Source organism: Dioscorea cayenensis, unplaced genomic scaffold (assembly GCF_009730915.1).
Source record: "Dioscorea cayenensis subsp. rotundata cultivar TDr96_F1 unplaced genomic scaffold, TDr96_F1_v2_PseudoChromosome.rev07_lg8_w22 25.fasta BLBR01001281.1, whole genome shotgun sequence".
Taxonomy (NCBI): Eukaryota; Viridiplantae; Streptophyta; class Magnoliopsida; order Dioscoreales; family Dioscoreaceae; genus Dioscorea; species Dioscorea cayenensis.
In genome coordinates, this window is record NW_024087672.1 from 1 (window position 1) to 25857 (window position 25857).

At 31.1% G+C, this 25857-nt stretch overlaps 4 protein-coding genes across 8 annotated transcripts; 2 read left to right on the forward strand and 2 right to left on the reverse strand.

Moving 5' to 3' along the window:
• The first annotated feature begins 733 nt into the window (after positions 1-733).
• LOC120256080 (KH domain-containing protein At4g18375-like) lies at positions 734-6199 on the forward strand. Of its 3 annotated transcripts, XM_039263850.1 has the most exons (9): positions 734-841; positions 1348-1514; positions 2203-2792; positions 3334-3834; positions 3912-4151; positions 4242-4499; positions 4594-4649; positions 4886-4976; positions 5513-6199. In XM_039263850.1, exons 3-9 carry the CDS (start codon positions 2226-2228, stop codon positions 5642-5644), a joined length of 1845 nt encoding a protein of 614 aa, XP_039119784.1. In that variant the 5' UTR covers positions 734-841; positions 1348-1514; positions 2203-2225; the 3' UTR covers positions 5645-6199. The 3 variants fall into 3 exon arrangements, with proteins under 3 accessions (XP_039119784.1, XP_039119783.1, XP_039119785.1); XM_039263849.1 differs by lacking the exon at positions 1348-1514 and having other exon boundaries at positions 735-841; XM_039263851.1 differs by lacking the exons at positions 734-841; positions 1348-1514 and having other exon boundaries at positions 2679-2792; positions 3341-3834.
• Positions 6200-6994: 795 nt separating this feature from the next.
• LOC120256081 (acyl carrier protein-like) lies at positions 6995-8440 on the forward strand. Its single transcript, XM_039263852.1, has 4 exons — positions 6995-7422; positions 7521-7619; positions 7990-8109; positions 8194-8440. Exons 1-4 carry the CDS (start codon positions 7354-7356, stop codon positions 8356-8358), a joined length of 453 nt encoding a protein of 150 aa, XP_039119786.1. The 5' UTR covers positions 6995-7353; the 3' UTR covers positions 8359-8440.
• An 816-nt stretch (positions 8441-9256) lies between these two features.
• LOC120256075 (dormancy-associated protein homolog 4-like) lies at positions 9257-11240 on the reverse strand. Of its 2 annotated transcripts, XR_005535176.1 has the most exons (4): positions 11007-11240; positions 10811-10910; positions 9736-9816; positions 9257-9373 (listed from the first exon to the last, which is right to left on the reverse strand). XR_005535176.1 is itself a non-coding variant. In XM_039263843.1 (3 exons), the coding sequence occupies exons 1-3, from the start codon at positions 11212-11214 to the stop codon at positions 9346-9348; spliced, it is 336 nt and encodes a 111-aa protein (XP_039119777.1). In that variant the 5' UTR covers positions 11215-11240; the 3' UTR covers positions 9257-9345. The 2 variants fall into 2 exon arrangements, 1 of the variants encoding a protein (XP_039119777.1); XM_039263843.1 differs by lacking the exon at positions 9736-9816.
• Positions 11241-18648: 7408 nt separating this feature from the next.
• LOC120256090 (dnaJ homolog subfamily C member 24-like) lies at positions 18649-22178 on the reverse strand. Of its 2 annotated transcripts, none has more exons than XM_039263863.1 (6): positions 21838-22178; positions 21336-21429; positions 21081-21148; positions 20940-20996; positions 20393-20629; positions 18649-18994 (listed from the first exon to the last, which is right to left on the reverse strand). In XM_039263863.1, the coding sequence occupies exons 1-6, from the start codon at positions 21940-21942 to the stop codon at positions 18986-18988; spliced, it is 570 nt and encodes a 189-aa protein (XP_039119797.1). In that variant the 5' UTR covers positions 21943-22178; the 3' UTR covers positions 18649-18985. The 2 variants fall into 2 exon arrangements, with proteins under 2 accessions (XP_039119797.1, XP_039119796.1); XM_039263862.1 differs by having other exon boundaries at positions 18649-19010; positions 21838-22175.
• Positions 22179-25857: the final 3679 nt, after the last annotated feature.

The window sequence follows — 25857 nt, forward strand, 5'->3', positions numbered from 1 at the left end:
ATATCCTAATGGTAGTCCAATAGGGTGTCCCAATAACAGCCTGACAGGATATACAACAGGATGTCCTAATGACAACACAACAAGATATCCCAATGGCAGTTCAGCAGGGTTTCCAATAGTAGCACAATAGGATATCTCGACAGCTTTATAATATATTTATTAATTAGTTTTATATATACACTATATATATATATAATTCTGATATTAATAAAATCAAATATTTATATATTATATATGCGTATATTTAACTCTTTTAAGATATGCACTACTATTTGAATTGATTAATTGTGAATATTTGAATTGATTAATTGTGAATATTTGAATTAATTAATTATGAATAGATGATTTACTTGATCTCATTATTTGATTATTGTTAATTGTCATTGGTCATAATAGTTTTGAATTTTAAATGTTATGACTGAATAAAAATGTGAATTTGATATTTTAATTTTAATGTGTTTTGTAAAATAATATTTAATACTATTCACAAATTAATATTATTATTAATCTTCTTTATATTTTATTTATTAATTTAATAAAAAAATTATATTTGGGCAGACCTTAGTTAAATGTCATAAAATTCAAGGGGTTATAAACTTATAATAAAAGTTAAGACTTATATTATTGGATTGGGTCGGACTTTGCCAATCTTAAATTTCATTAACCCGGCCCGGTCCGGCCCATTATCTACTCACATGTTATAAGCCTCGAGAGGGGACGCACGTCGCTTCAAGTCTTGCACTCTCCGTTGGACGGAGCGAAGCAGAGGTTCTCGCCGGAGGCCCTCTCGGTCGCGCGTTTCTAGGGTTAGGGTTTTGCACCGACTACCAAAGCCCCTCAGGTATTGCCTTGTCCTAATCCTCTTTCGATTCTTTGCATTCAATTCGGTACTTTGTTCTGTGATTAGGGGTTTTACTTGTATATCGTGAATTTTTGGATAAAAATCCAATTTTTCTAGCTCGCATCTAGGGTTTTGCCCGCTTGTTTTTATTTGGTTATTGGTTTGGTGAAGGGATGTGCTGGATTTCATATGCCGAAGTAAAGCTTTTTCCTTTCCTTATGATATTGTTTTTTTTTCTTTTCTTTTTTTGCCCCTTTATTAGTGGAAGATTGATTCAGTGTCTTTTCATATGAAATTTTATGTAGGAGAATAGTCTATGGGTTGAATTTACTCTATGTTGCTAGTATTTATCATCAAGCTGCCTTTGGTTGTAATGTATGATAAAAAACTTGCAGTTTTTTCTTGGTATTGTTATTGGGTATCCTTCATTTAAAGACCCGGTTGCTATATTAGTTTTGTTTTAGAATTTCCAAGAGGTCTTGTTTTGATTGTTGGTTTAATTGGAGGATGTAAATACACAACTTGGTGGAGACCCCTATGAGCTTCATATGATCTACCTTCTGTGAAGAGTGTGTTTGATTCCTGGTAGTGGAGGCATGGAAGTTGGGATTGAGCCACTTCTAGATAACTCTAGATGATTGGTTGACTGTTGTTGAGGATTGCGCTGGTGGAGGGTTAGTTTAACTTCTAAACCTCTCCGTTTTGTTGTTTTAACTTTTGAAGAAACGACAAAGCGGAACTTTGACGTTTTCTGGATACACGGTTGTATTACTTCTGACAACTAAGCGCCAAAAGTGATTCGCTGCATAAATTTCGAGGTCTCTTCCACAACCAACCAAACATCATGAATTGTAGATTCCATGTTAAGTTGTTAACTATGACTTCCTTCAATCCCATCACTTTTGAGGGCTATTGAAAACCAAACATGCCCCAAGTCATTGCAAGAGTTACGTGTCTTGGCTGGTGGCCCAAATGGGGAGAATTGCATAGGTGGATATCTGCTGGAGAATTATTGGCTTCAGTGTTTATCACCTCTTTTGTGATGTGCGCTGAGCGAAATGATCTGCTGATCTTTTCCTGTCCGAATAGCTCTCTCTCTCTTCATGAATTTGTGTGAAACTCTTGGTTTATAAAGTTGTTATTTTTGCTTATTTTGTATTAGGTATTGATGTTATTTTTAGAATTATTTCTATGTTTCTCCATAAACCATACTAAAACATGCTATATACTTAGTGTATTAGCAAAACAATTTGATATTTGTTATTTAAACATGAAAGTTACTTGGACTTGTAAGGTACATACACATTTTTCTTTCTTTCTTTCTTTATTTATAATTTTATATTCTTTTTATGCTTCTGCAGCATATTATTCAACAGTTTTGGACATGGGTGAGACTGGGAAGCGCTTTCGTCATCATGAAAATGATGGTAAAAACCAGAAGAGAAGATCAGGCAACATGGAAAATTCTGGTGATGGAGAATTAGTTTTGTACCGCATACTCTGCCCAAATATTGTTATTGGCAGTGTCATTGGAAAAAGTGGGAAAGTAATTAATTCCTTGAGACAGGAGACATTTGCTAAGATCAAGGTTGTTGATCCTTTTCCTGGTGCAGACAAGAGGGTTATTTCCATATATTGTTATGTCAAAGACAAGGATACCCGCGAAGTTGATGAAGATGCTGTGCGTCCCCTATGCCCTGCTCAGAATGCTCTTCTTAAGATGCACGCTGCAATAGTAAATGCTCTTGAGAACAGTGCTGATTCTGACAAGAAACACAAGGAAGAGGCCCTTATCCTTGTCCCAGCTAGCCAAGCTGCAAATATAATAGGCAAGTCTGGGGCTACTATCAAGAGACTTAGGTTGAAGACCAAGGCTAACATCAAGGTTTACCCAAAGGATCCCAATGATGCCTCCCATTCATGTGCAATGAGCTTTGACAACTTTGTCTCGGTAACCATTCCCACTATTTGGAAAGCTTCCTTTAAGAAATTTAATGATGGAATTGTTGGTTAACCTGTCTACATTAAATTCTCTGTCAAATACACTAGGATCTTGCTTTGCCTTCTGTTTTTTTTTATTTTTTGCTAATCTTTTCAAAAACTGATTTTTTTTTGGAATTATTGAAGGTCTTGTCATGGAATTACACTACTACAATCCTACTATTATTCTTAATTAACTTGTCATGCTGATATTACTGTCCAGCTTCTATGAAGTGATAGTGATTTCTAAGGTCAGATAATATTACATATGCACGGAGTCATGAAACGCTATCTGTAATTGACATCACATTTTTCTTGATATTAATGATTTTGATTTGTGCCTTGTATCATTGAAGTGAACTTATGTGAATATATATTATCAATTATTGTTGCATATTTTGCCAGTATGGAGATCAGAATTACGCTGTAGATCTTTATTTTTAGTTTTTTTTTTTTTTTGTCATTATCATCCATATGCAGTATCAATCTTTTATTTATTTCTATATGATCAGATAACAGGTGATACTGAAGCAATTAACAAGGCGCTATTTGCAGTCTCTGCTATAATGTACAAATTTTCTCCTAAAGAAGAAATTTCCCTTGATACTGCCATCCCAGAACTTCCACCTGGTATAATTATTCCATCAGATATTCCTATTTATTCTGCTGGGAGCTTCTATCCCAATGTAGATCACATGGTTCCTCCAGCGAGATCTGTGCCTCCAATTATGGGCGCATCACCACATGTACCTGAACTCCATGGATTTTCTGAGACTGGTAGCACATGGCATATGTACCCATCTGCCCTTCCTGTTGTTTCTGGATTTGGTGATGCATCACGAACAGAGGAGCTAGTTGTACATGTTTTATGCCCATCAGACAAGATTGGACGGGTTATTGGGAAAGGAGGCAGCACAATAAAAAATATCAGGCAAACTAGCAGTGCACGTATTGATGTTGATGATAAGAAGGATGAGTCTGAAGAATGTCTTATAACTGTAACTTCTAATGAGGTCTGAATATTTCCTTTTTCTCCGTTAACTATAACTGTTGCTATCGGTGCATTGAATGACCTATTTTGCATCTGCAGTCAACCGATGATGCTAACTCTTCTGCTGTTGAAGCTATTTTGCTTCTTCAAGCCAAGATAAATGATGAAGATGATGACATTGTTAAAATTCGGCTCCTTGTTCCTTCAAAGGTAATTGGTTGTCTTATTGGCAAGAGTGGTTCAATTATATCGGACATGCGGAAGAAGACAAAGGCTGATATTCGCATTTCAAAAGGTGAAAAGCCCAAGAATGCTGCTTCCACTGATGAGCTTGTGGAGGTTTGCTCCGCCTTCCTGCCTTTCATCCTTATGTTTGTCTCCAAAGAGCTTATAATATGTGAAGTATCTTCTTCTCTTTGGTATTCCCAGGTGTCTGGAGAGGTAGTAAATGTCCGTGATGCACTTGTTCAGATTACCCTTAGGCTCAGAGAAGATGCTTTAAAAGATAAGGATGGAAGTAAAGTTGCACCTCCAGCAGATCCTCTCTACCCTAGCAGTCTTCATATGCCTCAGATACTGTCTAGTGTTCCTCCACTTGCTCCACTGGGTTATGATCAAAGACTTGAGCCTAGCAGGGCATTAGGTTCTTCTTCTACTAGCAGCTTATGTGGGTACAACTCTTTGCAGGTATTTTGAGTGCAGCTTTGATCATTCTTCGTAAAGTCTGTTTCCGACTCTTGACTTTTAACTATATTCTATTTTCCTTTTGCTGTATTTTAAGGCTGGAGATAATTGTTTCGGATCACTTCCTTCATTTCCATCTACGACAATTGGAGGGTATGTGTACTTCATTTATGTCTGTTGAAATCTAAACCTTGGTAGGATGACATCTTGGACCTCCATCCAATTTTTATTTCCTGTCTTTTACTTGTTTGAGTTCTTCGTGCTTCTCAATAAGGCGAGGATACATCCCTTTTTTTGTTTTTGTTTACATGAGCCAGTTGTGGTTGACTTAAGGCAGTTGCTTTTCATGCTCTTGCTTAACTTATGTTTCCATTTATATGAATGCACAGAGTGGCTTCATTCTTTGAGATGGTGATACCTGCAACTGCACTGGCGAAGGTAATGGGGAAAGGTGGAACGAACATTGATAACATTCGGAAGGTTAGTTTAGGGAAACAATGTATGCTTGTCATTCCATTTTCTTATGCTTCAATTATTCATCCTTGCTTTATAGTATAGGTCGATTAAGAACTGTTGCAACAACATACTGCTATGCGGTTCTGACTCATATAGAAATGTATAGCCTGGATGTGGATTTAGGACCTTCAGGGGTATAGATGTGTGCACGTGTGTGTATGGGCGTGTGCAAAGGAGTCGTGGTAGTTTGAAAAATAACCTTACTATGAATTTTACAGATAGAAACATGATGGTGAGCAATCAACAAGGATGCTTATAGTATAAAGAACAGATGCCGCTTTTCAGTAGTATTGTTTATGATTAATTTGCAAACGAGGGTTATTTAGTTAAACTTTTCTAAACTGTCAAGGATCTTCTATGCTCATATAATTTTCTGAGCCCTGTTTATGAGATAGATGATCTTCAATTTACCTAGTAATCAATTGCATATTATTGCAGCAAGCCACGTATCATTATCATTATCTTCGTTCACTTACACTTATGATCTCATGCTATTGTAGATATCTGGAGCTCAAATAGAAATTGTTGATTCGAAGACATCCCGTTCTGAGCGCATTGCTCAAATATCTGGTACACCTGAGCAGAAGCGGACAGCAGAAAATCTGATCCAAGCATTTATCATGGCAACCTGAGATGAAGAATATGATCTGATCGAGTGGGCGGTGAAACTACTTCTCAATACAGTTCCTTCCTGGTTTCCTCTTCTAGCTTCCTCTAGGTTTCTTCTTGAAAGGAATCCACCGTGGTTTCTAGAAATTCTAGTGGAATCTTATTTTCTTGCAGAGTCAATCAAAAATCATGAAGAGCTCATAGCTGACTTATTTTCTCAGAAAGTACTTTCTTTCTAAACCAGCGAAACTGTCGTATCTATTATCCTAGAACTCTTAGGCTTATTTCTTGTCTTCCTTGCTCGATGTTTGTTCTTAATCAGTTAAGCTTCTCTCATTAGCATGAAAATCTGGGTTTCCTATAATTTGACTCATTAAATGATTGATCCGTTGTTCATGATGTATATATATGCTCAAGTATCTTGGCTAAACCCCATCTCTTCCAGTTGCATTATGAGTAGTATCTGTTGTCAATTTGAATGATGCTGTCGTTTTTTTATTTCTTTCCGCTACTGGGCTGATTTGTGTATCAATCATCATTGAGACCAATAAATTATGCGCCAGAGTTAGCCTTGTGAATCCTGAGAATCAATGCTCTTTCTCTTCTCTTCTTGCATGTGCAATTTGGAAACAAAATTGATACTGGCTTGATGTTTCTATGCTTTAACTACAGACCCTTTATCTTCAGAGCAGTTGTAATCCTGCTTGTTTGTTGCTCGTAAATTTCCTTTTCTGACTTCAGGTTTATGTTTTCCCCCGAGAACCCTAGATCTTAATGCTGTTCTTTGTTTCATATGTTGACTCCGCAATATCTCATTTGAGTATTGACTCAGCCTGTTCTTCGGAGTTCTTAATTTTCATTTTCAGCATAGGCATTAGAAAAGCTTCTTAGACTTTACAGAACAACCTATTTTCTCCTCAGTCAAGCCAATCTTTGAGTGTCAGAATGAATTTGGTGACCAGCCTGTAAAAATTTCGAAGGTATTCATTATTTTTCTTGAATACCGCATGAAGTTTAAGGAGCTGGTTATTATCAGGCAGGGGTTTTGTATTGGAAGGATGATCTGAATGTTATTGGATGGCCTTTTTTTGCTCTTTTAAGTTTGCAACTGTAAATGTAGTGGTCGTAGTCATCAGCGTTTACCGTTTTGAAGTTCTGTACAAAAAAAGTAGTTGCAGCATTTTCTTCTAAGTAAAAATAGGGAAAAAGTAGTTGCAGCATGCTTTTGTTCTCTCAATTTTGGTGTATTTTTGTTTATGTGCTTCTTATACCTGTAGAGATCGCTAAATTTGTTTTGATTTCTATTTCTCTTTTGAGTATGTTACTTGTAAATGGAATGTCTGCTGCCTGTGATGAATTCTTGAAGGTTCCGTGTTGTTAGTACTGTTTATTCTTAACTACGGTGATCATATTTGCAGACGCTCAAAATCATAATTCAGGTGATATTTTGAGATATTTTGAGTCAGTGGTGATGTGTTTTGGTTATGGCATTTAGCAGGCTTTATTTTGTTCTGATAGTGATGGTAAGCTTTCAGCCTAATGTTGATACAAAACATTAGCAGACAATTTATTTCATTGTAAATGTCATCAGGACTACTTTGGTGTTTTCATCAAAATTCATACCAACCTATGCAAATGAACTTCTATATATTTCAGCATTGGATACCTCTCTATTCTCATTACTAGTTTGCAAATATTGTTTCCCGTTCTGTTTATTATTGTTGTTAAGAGTATGGCTGGCAACATTTTTTGCTCTCTCATCAGTTCTGTCCGGCCGCAGACAACCACCCACTTTGCCCCGGTAATGAAACATTTATTATGTAAATTTTTTTTTCGATATGATCTACTTTGTTATGTATTTTGTCCTTTTGTTGTGTTTTTTTGTTTTGTTGATAACAGAGGGTACATTTTGCTGGTGGTTTGAGGCTTGCAAGCAGGATTGGGTTTCAAAATAGCTCAGCAAAGGGTTGTTACAAGACATCAATCTCCTGCTCCATTGTGAGTACCCTTTTTTTGTCTTTTTTTTTTCTTTTTTTTTTGAAATCCTGACATTATATATTTGGTAGTTCCTCAGTTAAATACATGTGTGTGAATCAAAATATAAGACATAAATATGTGATTCACATAATTATATATGAAACATTAGATGTTTAGAAGCATTCATATGATAAGTATTTGAATGGACTCAATAGTGTGTGTGTGTGTGTGTGTGTGTGTGTGTGTACATATGAATTATGAATTCCAATCTTGAAAAACTTGAAATATCATTATTATTATTTTTTTGTTCTATTGTATATATGTACAATATACTCTTGGTTTTTAGTTTATCTGATTTTTGTTTTAATTTTAAATTTGAATTTGAACATAGAGCATGGCAGAGACTCTGCAAGTAGTTCAGAGCACCATTGCTAAGCAGTTGTCAATTGAGGAGAGCACTGTTACTCCTTTGACTAAGTTTGCTGATCTTGGAGCTGATTCACTTGACACTGTGAGTTTCAAACACACTTTTAACTTTAATAAACTAATTAATTAATTAGTTAATTAATTTGTTATTTATGGAAATGTTATTAAGGTGGAGATTATGATGGCACTTGAAGAACAATTTGAAGTGTCAATTGGAGAAGATGGTGCACAGGTCATTGTTACTGTTCAAGATGCTGTGGACCTCATTGAGAAGGTCAAGGCTGAAAAAGAGCACATGAGAACATCACCCATTAAAATGAGGGAATTAAAATAATAATAATAATAATTATTATAATAATAATTTTTATGTGGGAATTATTCTGAAATTTCTTAGAATGGGAATTTTGTTTTCATTTTGCTGCCTTGTCTGTTTTGGTTTTAATGTTTAATTGAATGAGAAAATTTAGCTGAAACTTTCATCTTTTTCTTCTTCTGGTTTCCAATTGGGTTGTGTGATTCATGTCTGACCTTAAGTTGTATTTAATTTGTGACAATTTAATTGATTAACTTCGTATTTTTTTATATATTTTTTTAATTATTATTATTTTATTTTTTGGGTGCTTGTATTTAACCACTAACAATTTCTAATTGCTATTATACCTCTTGCAGCACCAATTAACCCTTATAATTTTGCTAAAAAGATTAATCAACCATGGAGGCGTATGTAAGAGATGAACATATATGATTTTTACAAGGGTATTTTAGTAATTACATCTTTTTATAGGGTGAGTACTGAAAATCCTATGAAAGTGTGTTTATTTATTTATTTATTATTATTATTATTTTTATATATACAAAAAAAAAATAATTTTGAATTCAAAACCAACCACTTTAACTACCCAAATCTCTCCAACCCTTGTTGACAAACATCCTATTTTTTGATGCCTAATATATATATATATATATACATAGTCTAGACTTTAGAGCAACATGCAAAAGATTAATTGCACAAGAAAATAATGACAAAAAAGGAGAGCATAGAACTTTGAAAACATACATTGAATTCAATCCAAAAAAACACAAACAATTTATACATCAAAATCTCACAAACCAATACAACAAGTGAGAAACAGAAAACCAAAAACAATGCTACAATGACACAAAATAATACTAGCTAAGAGTTTCTTCCAAAACTCACAAGCTTTCTTTCCTGGTCTCTTATTATTACCACCAAAAAGAAAGTTGAAGTTGCAGCTTCTTTTGTACAGAGTTGCCAAAGAAAAGACAACCTAGTCTTCACATCTTTCTCTCTGTCTCTACCTTATCTGTCCAAAGAACTTATCACCACCCTGCAATCAAATTAATTACAAGTTCATTTAGAAATAAAAAAAGTACAAAAATTTAACTTTGAGATTTATCAGTGTTCAACCTCTAAAACTTTCAAATATCTCATTATTATAAATTCAGAGGAGAATAAGAGTTGAATTTTGAGATTAACCAGTGTTCAATCTGTAAAATGTTCAAACATTTCATTCCCACATAATGACCAAAATTCACAACCGTTTCTCTGTTTCACTCAGGGTCCATTCATAGACTTCTACATTTTCATGTACTGTTCTATCTCTAAATATTTCAAACATTTCACTCACTTATAAAAGACCAAAATTTGAGCTTTTGATGTAGAAATTCTTGCTATTTGCTAATAACTTACAGCTTTTAGTGATTCAAAACTTTGTTCACTCTCTCTCTCTCTCTCTCTTTATCTCATTTGTCCAAAGAGCTAATCACCACCCCTGAAAGCAAGAAAGCAAGCAAGCAAGCAAGCAAGCAATTAAAAACAAATTCATGCCCAAAACTCTAATAAGCAAGAGAAGGTCTTTTCAACACTTCAGCTGCCATAGAGACAATCAACTTTGATGAAAAACATTGATATGGAATTTCTAAAAGTCATGAACTTTTCATATCTAAAGCCTCAAAGTTCAAGCCTTTTGATTTGGAAAGTACACAAACAATCAAAAGATACCATCAGATTCATGAACAGTCCTCAAATTCTCAAATTATAAGTATAGATATACTCAACTTTGATATCAACAATCAATATAGAGTTTCTAAAACTTTTAATCACAAACTTTTCACATCTATTGCTCCAAATTGAATCCCTTTAGTGTAGTGATCATTCAAACAATCAAGAGATACCATTGGAATCATGGATAGTCCCCAAATTCTCAAATTATCATTACATATATACTCAACTTTGATAACAACAATCAATATAGAATTTCTAAACCTTTCAATCATAAACTTTTCACATCTAATGTTCACAGTTGAATTCTTTTTGCATAGTAATCACTTAAACAATCAAGAGATACAATTGGAATCACAAATAGTCCCCAAATTCTCAAATTATCACCAAAGATACTCTCAACTTTGATAACAAAAATCAACATAGAATTTGTAAAAGCTTCAATAAAAAACTTTTCATATCTAATGCTCAAAATTGAACACTTTTTTGTGTAGTAATTACACAAACAATCAAGAAAAACATCTCAACCATGCAAAGTCCCCAACTGGTTCTCCTTATCTCAAATTTTAAAGGAATCAAATTGTAAAGCTAAAAACAAATCAAGCGCTGAAAATTATTGGCTTGATTCTTAAAACACAAAAAAAGAAGTATCAAAATTAAAGAAAAATCATAGCTTGCATATAAACTCTTGAGATCTGAAGCCACAAGCATCAACATTTCAAAGGAGTTATTTGCAAGAAACAAAGAGCAAAAGCGAACGAACCAATCGTAGACGGTGGGGGTCCTGGGCTCAGCCGCCGCCGCAGCAGACGTCGCCGGCGGCTTCCTCAGCGACCTCCTCCAATCGCTCCTCGGAGTCCCAGCTAAAATTTCCCCAAAAAACCCATCAAAAATCACAAATTTAACCCAAATCCCCCAAAATCCAAATCCCTAAATCGAATATACTACAGTGTTCTTACGTGTGAGGGGAGATTCGGGAGCGCTAACAGGGGAGGAAGGTGCGGAGTCCGGCGAGTGAAAGCGGTGGCCGGCACGGACGATGGTGATGCTCCTGGTGACTGGCAAGGGCTTGGGGACGGCGGTGGCGCCGGAGACGGCGGAGGAGGGGAAGGAATCGGGGCGAGGACCGGCGAGGGTTTCGTCCCAGAGGTGATCGATAATGCCCATATCGAGATTTTGGGAATTCCTTTCTCGGCTCAACCACTGCGAGGTTTTATAGATGATTTCCAGATATTTCAGGGGGTTCTTTGCGAAATTCCCGGGTTTTTTTTGGATAAATAAATCCGATACCATTACACGGCTCAACTCGGCTCGGCTTGGCTTGGTTAATTTTTATTTATTTTTGAGTTGGTTTTTTTTATTAATTTATGAAATATATTTTGTAATTTTTTATACAATGATTTTTTATTTTTATTTTTTTACTTTAGCAGATAAATTTTTTGCTATGCAATCCTGAAAGAGAGCGAGAGTGTTTCTCACATAAACTTTTTATAAAAAATTTTACATTTTATGAGTTGAGAGACTCAAATTCGGATACCGAGCTGATTCTGTCTGGGTTCTTTTAATAGGGTAAATTTTTTACGAAGTAACTAAACTTTGACTCATTTTCACTTTGACCATCGAATTTCAATTTGTTTAAATTTGGTCTTTCAACTTTAATTTGATTTCACCAGGCAATAAATCAAATATTTCAACTCCCAATTAATTATATAACTGCCTAAAAATATAAGTCAATCCTTCCCATGATATTTTATTAAGTCTATTGGAGGTATCCATATCATAAAAAAAACACATTATTCATTCGAGAGATGATATTATTTGATTTAGTGCCCAATAAAATCAAATTAAACTTTAAATCATCAAATTGATACAAATTAAGGTTCGATGATCAAAATGAAAATAAAGCAAAGTTTAATGACCAACAAAAAAAAAAATTTACTCTTAAGTTGAGACTCAAACTCGAAGTACTGAATTGATTATGTCAGGGTTCTTCTGATATAATGATTTTATTATTTTTTTAGAAAATAATATATTTTATTTAGAAAGCTATGTTGAGCTGAGCGGAGCCGAGCCGAGCCGACATGAGAAGGGCCAAGAAAGACGGAGAGGGAATTTGACGGAGTTATTAAAGATCTGGGGCCCACTGATCCCCACATCCACGTCAGCAGATAAGATCAAGCAACCACCAACCAGTAATTGACACGTGGTGGACCCCTCACTGTTGACCCGGCCCTTTTTTCTTTTTTTTTACCCGGATATTTTTGTCCTAATTTTACACTGTTAAGATATAATTAGATATCATATCATTGCTTCCAATAAAAAGAATATTTTTTTAAAATATAATTTTATAGAAAATAAGTAATTTTGTAGTTATTCCTATTTAAAGAAATTTTGATATTAAAGTAGTGATCACTTGTATTAAATAAAAAATAAATATTTCTATTTTGTGTTAAAAAAAGATCAACCCTAAGTATCTATCTTAAGAAGGTTGAAAAATAAGGGAGAAAATTAATATTTTAATGTAAATAATATTTTAATGTGATTAGAGTTGTTGTGTTGACTTATTATTCTATTTTATTGCATTTGGGTTGAAAAAAAAATAATATAAAGTTAATTATTTTATTTAATTAGATTTAATTAATGTGATTAGAGGGCAAGTCCAAATCTTTACTCAACTTTGCCACTCTATCAAGTATATGTCATGTTCAATAGATAACCAATCACTCTCATAATATTTGTGGTATAAAACAACTAATAACTCATTATCATATTAATTCATTTTATTACATTTTTTTTATTCAAACATACATAAACATTTGTTATAATTAGATTAAATTTGTCCCAAAAAAATTAAAGCTTTGCTTATAAAGAATACAAAGTTGAGATTAATATTATTTTATAGAGAATTGAAGTCCTATGAAACTATATATATATATATATATATATATAGTTTGTCTATTTTTGAAAACAAACTATTATTATATATACTTTAGCTATAAATGAGATCATAATATATATAGAAAAAGTGCATTGATATTCCATAGATTATACTAAATATCAATTAAACATATACACATATGAGGTGCAATCAGATATTGTGCAATTGATGTGTTATATATATATAAAATGTATTTTTATATGTTTAGCTATAATATATATATCGATAAATCATGATTTATTAAAAAATACAAATTATAAAAAATAGACTAGCGATACAAAAACAAACAATAAAAAATGAACAAATACTAAATGTGGAATAACATAACTCAAATTGATAAAAATTCTACCAATAAAAAGAGACAAATATAAATGACACCCAGGATGATTTAAAAGCACATTACCAATTTGCATCACCAAATTTTATTAGATAAATAAGAAATAATAAATACTAATATATATATATATATAACTTTAATTATAAATATAAATATATGTCATAATAAGATAGGAAGTGGAATAATGAAAGTGAGCATCAATTTCAAGGGACCACTTCTTCATTAATGGAATTAGTGTGTTATATGTGTACCTAATGTATTTTTATATGTTTAGCTACAATATATACAGACAAATTTATTTATTTGTTTAATAAAAGAAATAAATCACAATTCATTACAGTGGCAAATAAAAATTAAATATGATTGATCAGTGATATTGAGAAAAAGAGAGAGTGAGAGAGTTGGGGATGTGAAATAATATAACACAAACTAATAAACAATCTACAATGAAAACCTATAAAAAAAAAAACAAAAATAATATATATAGTGAAGACCTATAAAAGAATAAGACAATGATCATGTATATAGTGATAACCAGTAATATATAAATAATAAGAGGAATGCATCAAAATAGACTTAACCCAATTACTGAGAGGATAGTGACTGATTATTAAGTACTTTAGCAAATAATAATAGAATTGTTTTGATTGAAGAATTGTGCTTCTTACTCAGTACTGTTGAGTGGGTAATTTATATATATAAATATATGAACTTTGATTATAAATGCAAATATATGTCATAACAAGAAAGGAAGTGGAGTAATGAAAATGGGCATCAATTTTAAGGGACCACTTCTTCATTAATTCCATTAATGGAAAGGCAAACAAACATCAACCATACATGTATCTGCTATTGATTGGCCATTGCTATCACCCTTGCATAACCACTCATGTATATATATATATATATATGACTCTTATACTTTCTTTTTCTCACTCACTATGTTGTTTGTTTTAGATTTAGATTTATATTTTGAATTTGATTTTGAGTTTGATTTTGATTATATATATATATATAAGTTATGATCTTTATATTGTCCACTTAAATTATTTTGCTGTTAATGGGTCATGTTTGGTTGGGGAAAATGGAGAATGTTTTAAATTAAATAAATTGGAATATTATGTGATTAAATAGACTAATTTAAGCATTGATAGTATCAATCAAATTATATAAAAAAATGACTTATTTTTATTTGATGATTTAAGAATTTTACTTGATCACAATTATATTACCATCAATTAATTTAATTATTTATCCATTTTTAAATATTTATATATATATATATCTATAATATATCTATAATATATCTATAAATACACCCATAGATTAAGACTTGGATTCATTGTATCAATCACCGACTAATTTTATAAATAATTTTAGAAATTTTTTATAGATTTTTGTTTTTTTTTTTTTGGGAAAAAAAGTTTAAACATGGCCCAAATTTGAAGTTACAACCAAAAAGGCCCACAAATGAATTTCTCGTTTTTATCTTTCTTAACAAATTTATTTGAACAACATTTAATTTCCAACTAAAATGATGTGTTCATTTATCAAATTATAAAAACTTCACCCAATTTTCATTAGGTAATATTAATATCTATCAGCATTGACCCATTCCTATTAATATAGAAGTCAATTCATACTACTACTTTGACTTTTTACTTTGAATAAGTCAATGAATTATTTAAATTTTCAAAGCTAGTAAACATCACAAATGAGGTAAAAAACATTTCAACATTTTTTTAGATTTTTTGTTTAATAAAGTAAACAAATAAAATACAATACAAGCATTACTATGAATATCTTAGGGTTACAAGTGTTAAATGCTCAATAAGACTATATAAAATAACAATCTCCAAGAAAAACACCCAAACTTTTATATTATAATATACTTTTTTCTCTCTCAAAATTTTTTTTTTATAAAAAACGAGCATATGCTAATATAACTTTATATATCATTTTAAAAAATCAACTAAATATTTTTAATAAAAAAAACTATTTAATATTAAATTCTCTATTTTTAAAAAAAATATATGATAATTGTGTTTTATAGAAGCATATAAACAAATATAGTTTTTCTTGAGGGTATATTAGTAATTTCTCACTTAAACATTATATATGTATCTATATATTTGATAAAAGCAACAAGCACCATCAATGAGACATGCAAGTACAAAGAGGCATCAGTTACAATAGTTTAACGACCTCTTAATAATTCACCACATAGGGAGGATTAACAACCGAGATAATGAAAGTCTGCCACGTGCACCTAAGATGATATATCAAAAACCATAATCCTACAATAATAAATCTCTCATACCATGTAACCCTAGACGATGGAGAATATAATTTATACATACTTTGCATAATCTGCTCCCAGAGTTACTCAAAGAACAAATTAAATTTTTTTATTACATTTAAGTTTTTATTTATCTTATTTATAATATTAATAATTAAAAAACTTTAATTTCACTTACTTATTTATGCAATAAACATCCATAAGACTTTTCAAATCCAAAAAATATAACAGTTTTTATTATAAGAGTTATTTAATTATATTATTTTTTATACATGATATTACCTTAAAACCCTTTATAATTTAAAACATCTTATAATTTTAAAAATTCCGATGTGAACCCTCGTAGAATGTCAAACCCATACTATAACTCCAAAAGCGCTGATTAAACAGTGTTTTATAGTATTGAGTCAGAGTAGAGTAGTGATCCCACGGACTCAAGTCCGTGGGATCTAAAGTGCAACCGAGACGTGGCTGCATAGCAGCCACACCTTTTGCTTTTTATAAAAAACTATTTTTGCCAGTCTCCATGAAGCTTAAACTATAAAAATAATAAACAAAGGGTATTCCGGACATTTACTTTAACCACACTGCCAAATTAATAGCTTCTTTCCCTTTGTCGTTGTTTTTTCCTCTTTGTTATGCAACTCGGTGAGGCCTGCGGAGAGAAACAATGGCTGTCGTCGCTGTCGTGGATCTTGGACTGGTTGAAGCGAATGCCCGAATAGATAAAGCAGGTCAAACGCCGCTTGGCCGAGGCTGCAGGCCATGCGACCCACCGCACGAGGAAGCCGGGCCAGTCGGTGTAGTCCAAGGTGCAGGAGTATGGCCGGTGATCGGAGTAATGTGTTCAACTCTTGGAATAAATGAATGAATGAATAAATAAATAAATAAGTTTCCTTTTTGAGACTTTTAGATGATGTGAGATTACTTGGAATGTAAATGGTGATTTTGTTCCTAGTTAACTTAAGTTGCAGAAAAGAAAAGAGTTGCATAGAATGATGAATGGTTTAATAATTAAGTTGAAGGAAAAGCAAAGCAAAATAAAGAATGATGAATTGCAAAACCAAGTGTAACGAATGAATCAAATATCTCCCACCATTCACCCTGATAAACAATACATATAAAGTAGTCATCACAAGGAACAAATTTCTTACAAACATCAAGACTCAAAACTCACTCAGTTAATCAGGAAAATTCATACAAGGAGAGACTCAACAGAAAAAAAACTCAGAAAAAACGAAGAAGAAAAAGAAGAAGACCAAAGAAAGAGAAAGAAACTGTTAATTTGGCAGTGTGGTTAAAGCAAATGTCCAAAATACCCTTTGTTTATTATTTTTATAATTTAAGCTTTATGGAGGCTGGTAAAAATAGTTTTTTATAAAAGGTAAAAGGCGTGGTTGCTGTGCAGCCACATCTCGGTTGCGCTTTAGATCCCACGGACTCGAGTTCGTGGGATCACTACTCGTCAGAGTAACCATTGTATGAAGCCAATAGGACCCATTGCAATAAGCAAATGGTGATATATGGATATGTACAGAGTATACTCACTCATTCAAGGCTCCAATCAACCAACTTTTATATGTACAACTTGTGTGAGTGACTGTCCTCATCAAATTGTGCAAATAGATAAAAAGCCTTCTTGTTCTTTATTATATTAATCAATTAATTAATTAATTATATGTTAATTAAAGTTAAAAAGGAGTAGTCCTTGTCAAGAGAGGTTGGCAAATTGGCAAGTTGTGTGATTTTAGGGTTCTTGCTTGTAAGTATTGAAAGATTGAATGAATGAACCTTTCAACCATCACTCATTCCTCATCCATCTCTTTTGGTCCCATTTTCTCCCACTTCACCTTCTCATTAATACTAAAACTTATGGCCATGACCAAATTAATATACATATATTGGTTATACTTAATTTTTAGAATAAATTTTATTTTATAATGGACCCTGTTTTTTGTCTTTTTAGTTGTTGTTTACTAGCTTTTAGGTCAGTCCACTGCCAGCGACCTGCCTTGACTTCCCCTTTATTTCTTTTCTCCTCCGTTTTGTTTTTCTTTTGTCCACTCCAATGAGTCCAATCTCCTTTTGTATGTTTCTGTTTTTTTTAATGAATTATGATTTATCTATTTTTAAAAAATAAAAAAATAATAATTTTATTAATGTTAATTTTCATAAATAGATGTATAAGTTTTATATTAAAAAAGTGAAATTTTGATTTTTAATGAAGATCAAAGAGCATGAGAGACATTTGTATGGAATTCAAAAATATTAGATTAATTTTTTTAAAACTCAAATATATATGTATGTATGTATGGGAACTATTTGGTACGGACATATTTCATTGGGAGACATAGCTTGCCTTTTTCCAATCAATCAACAAGTACTATGAATGCTCTATTTTTGATATATTAAAAAAAAATAAAAATAAATATACAATAGTTTATGAAAATATTAAATTAAAATTAATAATGTAAATGGTTCTAGTATCTTAATTATTATAATAATGGCCTCAATAGTAGGTGAAGATGGTTTAATGAATTGGTCCCCTTAAAAAGACAAGGGAGAGCCACACAATGCTCAAAAAAGATCTAATGTCTTAGAACTTCAAGGAACATAAGAGAGAGATCCAATGTGGTCCTTAGAAATTGGTACCTTTTTTATCTTAATTTTTTTAAAAAAATAAAACTCAAAATATATTTTTTAAATAGATAAATATTTTTACACCTCTATGATACATCATACATGCATACATACACATAAAGATAATGTCAACAGTTTAATTATTAGATGTTTTTATCATTAAAATGTCCAAACAAAATTTAATTTTAATTTTAATAATTAATAATAATAAAAAGAGAAAGAAATATTAGTGACAAGTTTAAATTGACCATTGGTCTATGTCAATCCCATCCTCAAGAAATAGTTATGTTCAATCATACAATTCCTCAATATTATCCAATTAATAAAAATAAATAAAAGAATTAAAATTATTTGACACTGAAGTTCCAATAAAAATTAATAAATAGATTGAGAGATTGCAAAATAAAATTAAATCCTTGAATTCAAAAGATGAACAACATGAATAAACTTAAGGTTCATTCAAATTGGGAACCAAAAGCTGATAAAAAATCAACCAAACCATTTGTGGTTAATGGTATCATTTATATCAGCAAACTGGAACCAATCTTGACAAAAAGGAAAACACACTAACATGAACCTCAATTAAAATCTCAACCTATGATGGTGATCTATGTTGAGATTTCGGCATCTCTTGATGATACATCATGTCTCGACGAAACCTTTTGCTTCCTCCCGCTCCGTCGCTTGCTGCTGCTGCTGCCTTCTCCGCCACCATTTATGCCTTTTAATGATTCTGTTGTGTTGTTTGACTGTGAATTCAAAAGACAAATAATATAACAATAACTAGTTGTGCTTAGTTTAATCAAACAAAATTGAAAGATGAAATGGAGAAGTTAGGTAATTCCATTTATATATATATATATATATATATATATATGAAAGGAATCTCTACTCATCAACAACTAAATGTGAGTTAGATTAATAAGAAGCAAGGCAAGGACAACCGATAATATATGCAGGTATCAGTATAACGATAACTAGTTTAATTAAACAAAATTGAAAGATGAAAAATGGATAAGTTTAATAATGCCATTTGTATATGTACAAAAGAAATCTCTACTCATCGAGAACCAAATGTGAGTTAGATTGATAAGAAACAAGGCAAGGACAACCGATGATAAATGCGGGTTATCAGTATAACAATATATAACTTGTCATTTTTAGTTTCATTAAACAAAATTGAAAGATGAAAAATGGATAAGTTTGGTAATGCCATTTGTATATATGTATCAAAAGGAATCTCTACTCATCGACAACCAAATGTGAGTTAGATTAATAAGAAATAAGGCAAGGGCAACGGACAATATATGCGGGTTTATCAGTATAACAATAACTAGTCATGTTTAGTTCAATTAAACAAAATTAAAAGATGAAATGGATAAGTTTAGCAATACCATTTATATACATAGAAAAAAAAAAGAACCTCTACTAGTCAAAAACCACCAAATGCAAGTTAGATTAATAAGAAACAAGGCAATGGCTACCAACAATATATGCAGGTATTGTACACTGATGTCCAAAGTAGAACACTGCCACAACAATAAAAAAAAAATTAAGGCAGTGATAAAAGCAATGAATATAAAAGACAAAGAGATATTCGACAATGAGAACAGTGTTATGCTTTCAACTGAAAAGTAATGAGATAAGAACAACAGTAGCAGATGCCAAGCATGTGGTTTTTTTCTCATGCATGAACAAAGACTTGGGAAAGAGATGAATAGAAGTCACATTGCTACAACTGCAAGTAGGTCCCAAAAGTTACTATCACCAAGTTGCCAACTTGGTTTTCCTGATGAATATGTTAACATGTTTCTTTCCATTTCAAGCTGGCATCAAATAAGCAAAGATAATTCCCATTACTAATTTTTAAAATCCTTTGACCCACTCATCCTAATTTTTAGGCTTCACATACTCTAAACTAGTCCAGAGTAAATATTTTATATATACATAAATATTTAAATTCAAAACCATTTCCTTACATGACCCAAATCTCTGCTACTCGAACCCGACCCACTCTGGGATATTATATTTTTTTGTGTATATATATATATATAGTAAACAAGAAATAAATATGCAAATATGGAACATTTGAAGGACTAAGAATGGAAAAAAAAAAAAGCAAAGAACTCACCCCAAAGCAGAACTCAGAGGAAGTGGAAGTGAAGCTAAACTCATCCAGTTTGGCTTTGCCAGAGCTGCACCGTTTGTTAACACCGTTAGATGAGGATGTGGAGCAATCTTGGACATTGGATTCGTTGATGGGCTTGTTGGGCCTCTGTGGGCCTGCTCCAAGGCCCAGATCCAAGTCCGCATGGAACATTTCAACGAATAGCTTCTGTAACTCTTCAAAGCTCTCCTGCCCATTTTCCTGCCAGACCCTTGTAAATGTTAATATTTACATGTACCCTACACTCATATTACTTGAATTTTTTAAAGGTACATTTCTTTAAAAGGGATTGAAATAAAAACATTTAATCTTCACAGGGACCTGCAGAAAAATTCCACGCAGGTTCCTGAGAAAAGTGCCTCCTTTTTTTAATTATACAGTTCCCTACAAGTACAACAGAAGCTCAGAAGGACTGAAACAAAAAAAATTCAGTTCTCACAGGGATCTTTACCATATATTCCCATAAATTTTAATTAATTATTATTATTTTGGAATTATAAATTAGGCTTACACTGGGCTTGGTTTGGCTCATCATCTGCGCCATTTCTCCTAAGAAATCACCCATTCCCTGATTTTCAAGTAAAAAAAAATTAAATTAAAAAAATTAAAAATTAGAAAACGGAAGGGTTGCCGTTAAAGATAACGGACTCACGTTATCGTCATCATCGCTTTCGTAGATTCCAACGTCGTACAGGAATCTCTTGTTGGAGTCAGAGAGAACTGATCAAATCACAGATAAGAGAGAAAAATGGGCCCAAATATTTAAAATTAAAAAAAAATTAAAAAAATATATAAAAAAATCGATTTTTTATGAGGAAACAATAATAAAAATGATAATAAATTAAAGAATAATTATTAGAAAATAATAAAATTAGGGGGAATAAAAAGAAAAATGGGATTTTGGTACCCGAATAAGCTTCCTGGATTTCTTGGAATTTCTCTTTGGCTTCTTCAACGAATTTTGAATTCCCGGAAGACGAGCATCGATCTGGATGCCATCTCTATATTTCACAATAAAAAACAATAAATTAAGCAATCAATCAAATCAAATTTTATAATTAATTACCAAATTGATCGATTAATTAATCAGAAAATGAGACCCCCAAGAAAAAAATCGAATTTTTAATGAATAAAAAAAACTGTAATGATTTGCGAAAAAAAAATTTGAAGAAGAGAAAGGATGAAATCTTGCAGATCATGAAAGAAAATGGGAAGTTCTCAATCAATTCATCAAAAATCCAAACTTTTTTTGTGTCATTCTAAATCTCCGTAAAAACAAAGAAAAAGGATCCAAGCTTTTAGAGGAAATCGCAGAACAATGCAAATCCATGAAACCCTAAAAAGAAGAAAAAGAAAAAAAGACAGCGAGAATCATCCTGATTCGCAATAAAAAGAAAAAAAAAACTCACCAGGACGAGCTTCTTGTAAGCATTCCTAAGATCCGCATTAGAGCAGTCCTTCGTCAACCCAAGGACGGCGTAAAAGTCTCCGCTCTTGTCCCCGCCGGCGGCCATGGAATCCCACCCAAAAACTATATTAAAAAAAGCCCTAAAAACGGAGAGAAAGACCTCTACGACACGGGAAAGAGAAAGAGAACTACATCTCCAGCACGCTACGTCTTATAGAGGCAATCAAGGCAAAGAGAGAGAGCGAGAAGAGTGGAACCCTAGAGAACTCCTCTCCCTCTCTCTCTCTCTCTCTCTCTCTCTCGTTCTCTTCTCTTCGACCTCCTCCGAGAGAGAGAGAGAAAGAGAGAAGGCTCCAGAAACAGTCCTTTTTTAACTGCTTGTATTGAAACCGAGCTCGGTTACCGTCACCGCTTTTGGTGAAGTTACCGTTTAAGGTGAGTTTTTTCTTTTTTCTTTTTTCTTTTTTTAAAAAAATATATTTAAATAATTTATTAATTAAAAAAAAATTGGAAGAAAATTTATTAAAAAAATAAGCTAATTTAATTTTGGCAAGTAGATTTAATTTTATATATTTATCATAATTTCACTCAAACTTTACATTATAATTTGTTTTATAAATATTTTGGTGATAATTATTATTTTTTTTTAAAAGGATAATTATATATATATATATATATATTTGGAAGAATTTTATTTGAATTATGGAAATTGTATCATGTGATTTGATTTTGTCTTAAAATAGATTGCCACATGTAAATTTGTTGAAATACTATTAAATATATAATTTTTTTTTTTAATTTTGTGTTTGTTGTATTTGACTATTTGTGTAAACTGCCATGCATAATATCATTATAGAGTAATTTAATTGAGTTTTAATTTAAACAGTAATGAAATAGGAATTAATTATTATTTTTTTCTTTATTTAGTTCGAATAAATTGTAACAAGTTAATGACATCTTAAATAATTTATTACTTTGAGAATTGCAGATAAATCATAATAAATAATGTCAAATTAAAATATTATCCTTCTAAATGAATAATTTTGACTACAATAAATCTGAAAATAATTCTTTTTTTTATTTTTATTTGTTTAAAGGCCTTGTAATATTGGTTTACAATAATGTAATTAAAGAATAATGACATCCATTATAATAAATATAGAAGTTACTTAAAAAAAAATTTTGAGTCGCCAAAACAGAGAAAAATAAAAAATCACTTATTAATCATTACAAGTTTACGATTCATCAAAGAATTTTCTTATTTTTCTTTCTCTCATTTTAAAATTTTATTTATTTTATTTATTTATTTTATAATACTAAAAATACTTTCATTTTGTTGGCATTAAACTCATTCTAATCAAGCTAATTTTATATAAAATTAAAATATTTGAGAGATTTTTTCATGGAATTTGAAAACTTGGAGGTGTTTTATATTACATATATTTATTTTATTATTATTATTAAAATAAAAAATAAAATAAATAAAAATTTAAATTTTCTCACACGTGTGATGGGATGTGACAAAGTGGTGGTGAGCATAAGGTGATCGTAGGGACAATGATCACAGCCGTACGATGGCACGATGGGCGAGTGGACGGCTGGGATCGAACACAGCAAAAGATATTTTTGGTGGACGTGCCCGGTCTCCAGAAAGTTCCCCAGCGGTCGTGTTTGACGGCATCGTATTGAATGGGCCCCACTCGCAACCCCAAAAAGGCAATTGTGGGCCCCCCACCCGCAACCCTTTTCCTTCTCATTGATTGCCACTGTTCTTGTTCTTATTTACGACTCTGCCACTCTCCCACTTGTTCTTGGGCCGGGCCAAACTAAAGCTTTGTGGGCCTGAGTGCTTGCAACTTGTTTGACAACCCTTGACTTGCCTGGCAAAAGCTGTAATTTATATAATTTAATTAATTAATTCTTAAATTTTTAATATATATATATAGTTTAATATATTAAAATAATTAATAAATTTTGATTTTTATTAATAATCAATGTTTCTTAAATATGTTTTTATTCTTGAATATTGTATTTAGTTGTGGAATTAGTAGTAATTCGAGCTAATTACACTACGTTTTTAATTAAATATATAATTTTTTTTATTTAGATTATTTTTATCATAGCAATATAATTTTTAAAAATATATTTACTAAAATTTTATATTATTCTAAATATTTTTGTATATTATTTCTAATAAAATACAAAATAAAGAATCTCTTGATTCGAGTTAAACCCATGTAAAATTTTCAATTGTAGTTATTTGAATATTATATATATTTTTCACTCTAATCTATTAATTTTTATTTCAACTACATAAATCCTTATAATTACTGTTTTTTAAAAATGTTTGATAATAACTGTCAAATGATGATTTAACGGCAAACAACTATTATTTATACATCAATTGTGTCAAAACTAATATTGTTTATTTTATATAATTTGTCGTTCTTTAACACTATTTATTATTGTATATAAAATAACAATAGTTCTTAAATATAAATCTCATAGTTCTATAAAAAAATTTTAGATTTGAAATCTAGTAAATTTCTCTAAAGACGGGCTGTCTCTGTATACATATAATGGTTAATACTATTTTAATTAAAATAAAATTATTAAAATTAGTGATTAGAGGACAAGATGCACTAATGAGTGTGTGTGGGTCCTAATTAAGTAAAGAAATGTTTGGCTTTCCAATAATGGAGTTTTGATGTGCACTTTGATGGCCTATCTCATGCTTTTTGTGAGAAATCTTCACTAGATCACTATAAATGCAACTTGTTCAATCACCCTTTTCATTAACCCTATTAAATGATCATTCTCTCCTCTTTTCCTTCTCCCATTCAAATCCAATAATTATATAATATACAAAGAGGATGCGCCATCTATAAACTTTCGTAAATTTCAAATCTAAAAATATTCATATCATCATCATTCAATTCAAATTTAATGAATTTAATTTGGAATGCACAATAACTTTTGTGAATAGTAGCATTCTTACTGTGCTTACAAATAGTAGTATAGTAAAAAATAAATTTTAACCATCAAAACTGATTTTTATTAATACTTACAGAACAAAGCTAGAAAAAAACAAAATCAACCCATTACCCGTTTCTCTATTTGTCTCTCTTCCCTTGTGGTTGTTGCTGACTATAAATGTTTGTAGTTGACGTATGCTCATATATATATATATATATATTAGTTGACGTATACTCATATATATATATATATATCACTATAAGTTTTTTGTCGCATATAACTTTTTAAAATGTAAAAATATTTGATATTAGTCGATAAATTATGATCAAACGGTTGCTATTTATAACGGTGATATGCAGAGTTACGATTAATTATTATGTTTCTACACTGTCATGCACTATTTAATATTGTATACGTAATATGGGACATTCCTAGATTTAAAATTTAATGACATCACTAAATGAATTAGATTCATAAATGTTTGTAATATATATGTAAAATGATTAATTATATACCCCTCTTGTCCAGATTATTTATCATTTTAGGGATTTTTGTTTTTTATTTCAAATTGATTGCCACTTTTAAGAAATTCTATAAGTATTAATCATGATTTGTTAAACTCTATCTTTCCTATTTAATGAAGTTTATTTAAAGAGAAAGTGTGCATCAATGGAAATATAAGTGTAAAATTGTAATATCATAGTACTTCTTTTTAAATTTTAGGAGCATCCTTAATCTTTGTGTAAAACTTAAGTTCTTTTTATCTTTCATAATATTTTTTTTTTGTTTGTTTAATTTATTCATTTAAAAAATTTGTGAAGTATTAAGTATTATTTTTTTAAATTTATCATTTATATTTAATACAGTTCTACAATTTTTAATAAATTATATTCAACTACACATTTTTTTTAAAGTATATTTTAAATAAAAATTAATATTAAAAAATTAATATATTTTTTTATAAAATTTAGATTACCATCAACTTCAACCAATTTATTTTAATCCATATAAATTAGTTAAAAATGACAAGGGACTACTAAAAATG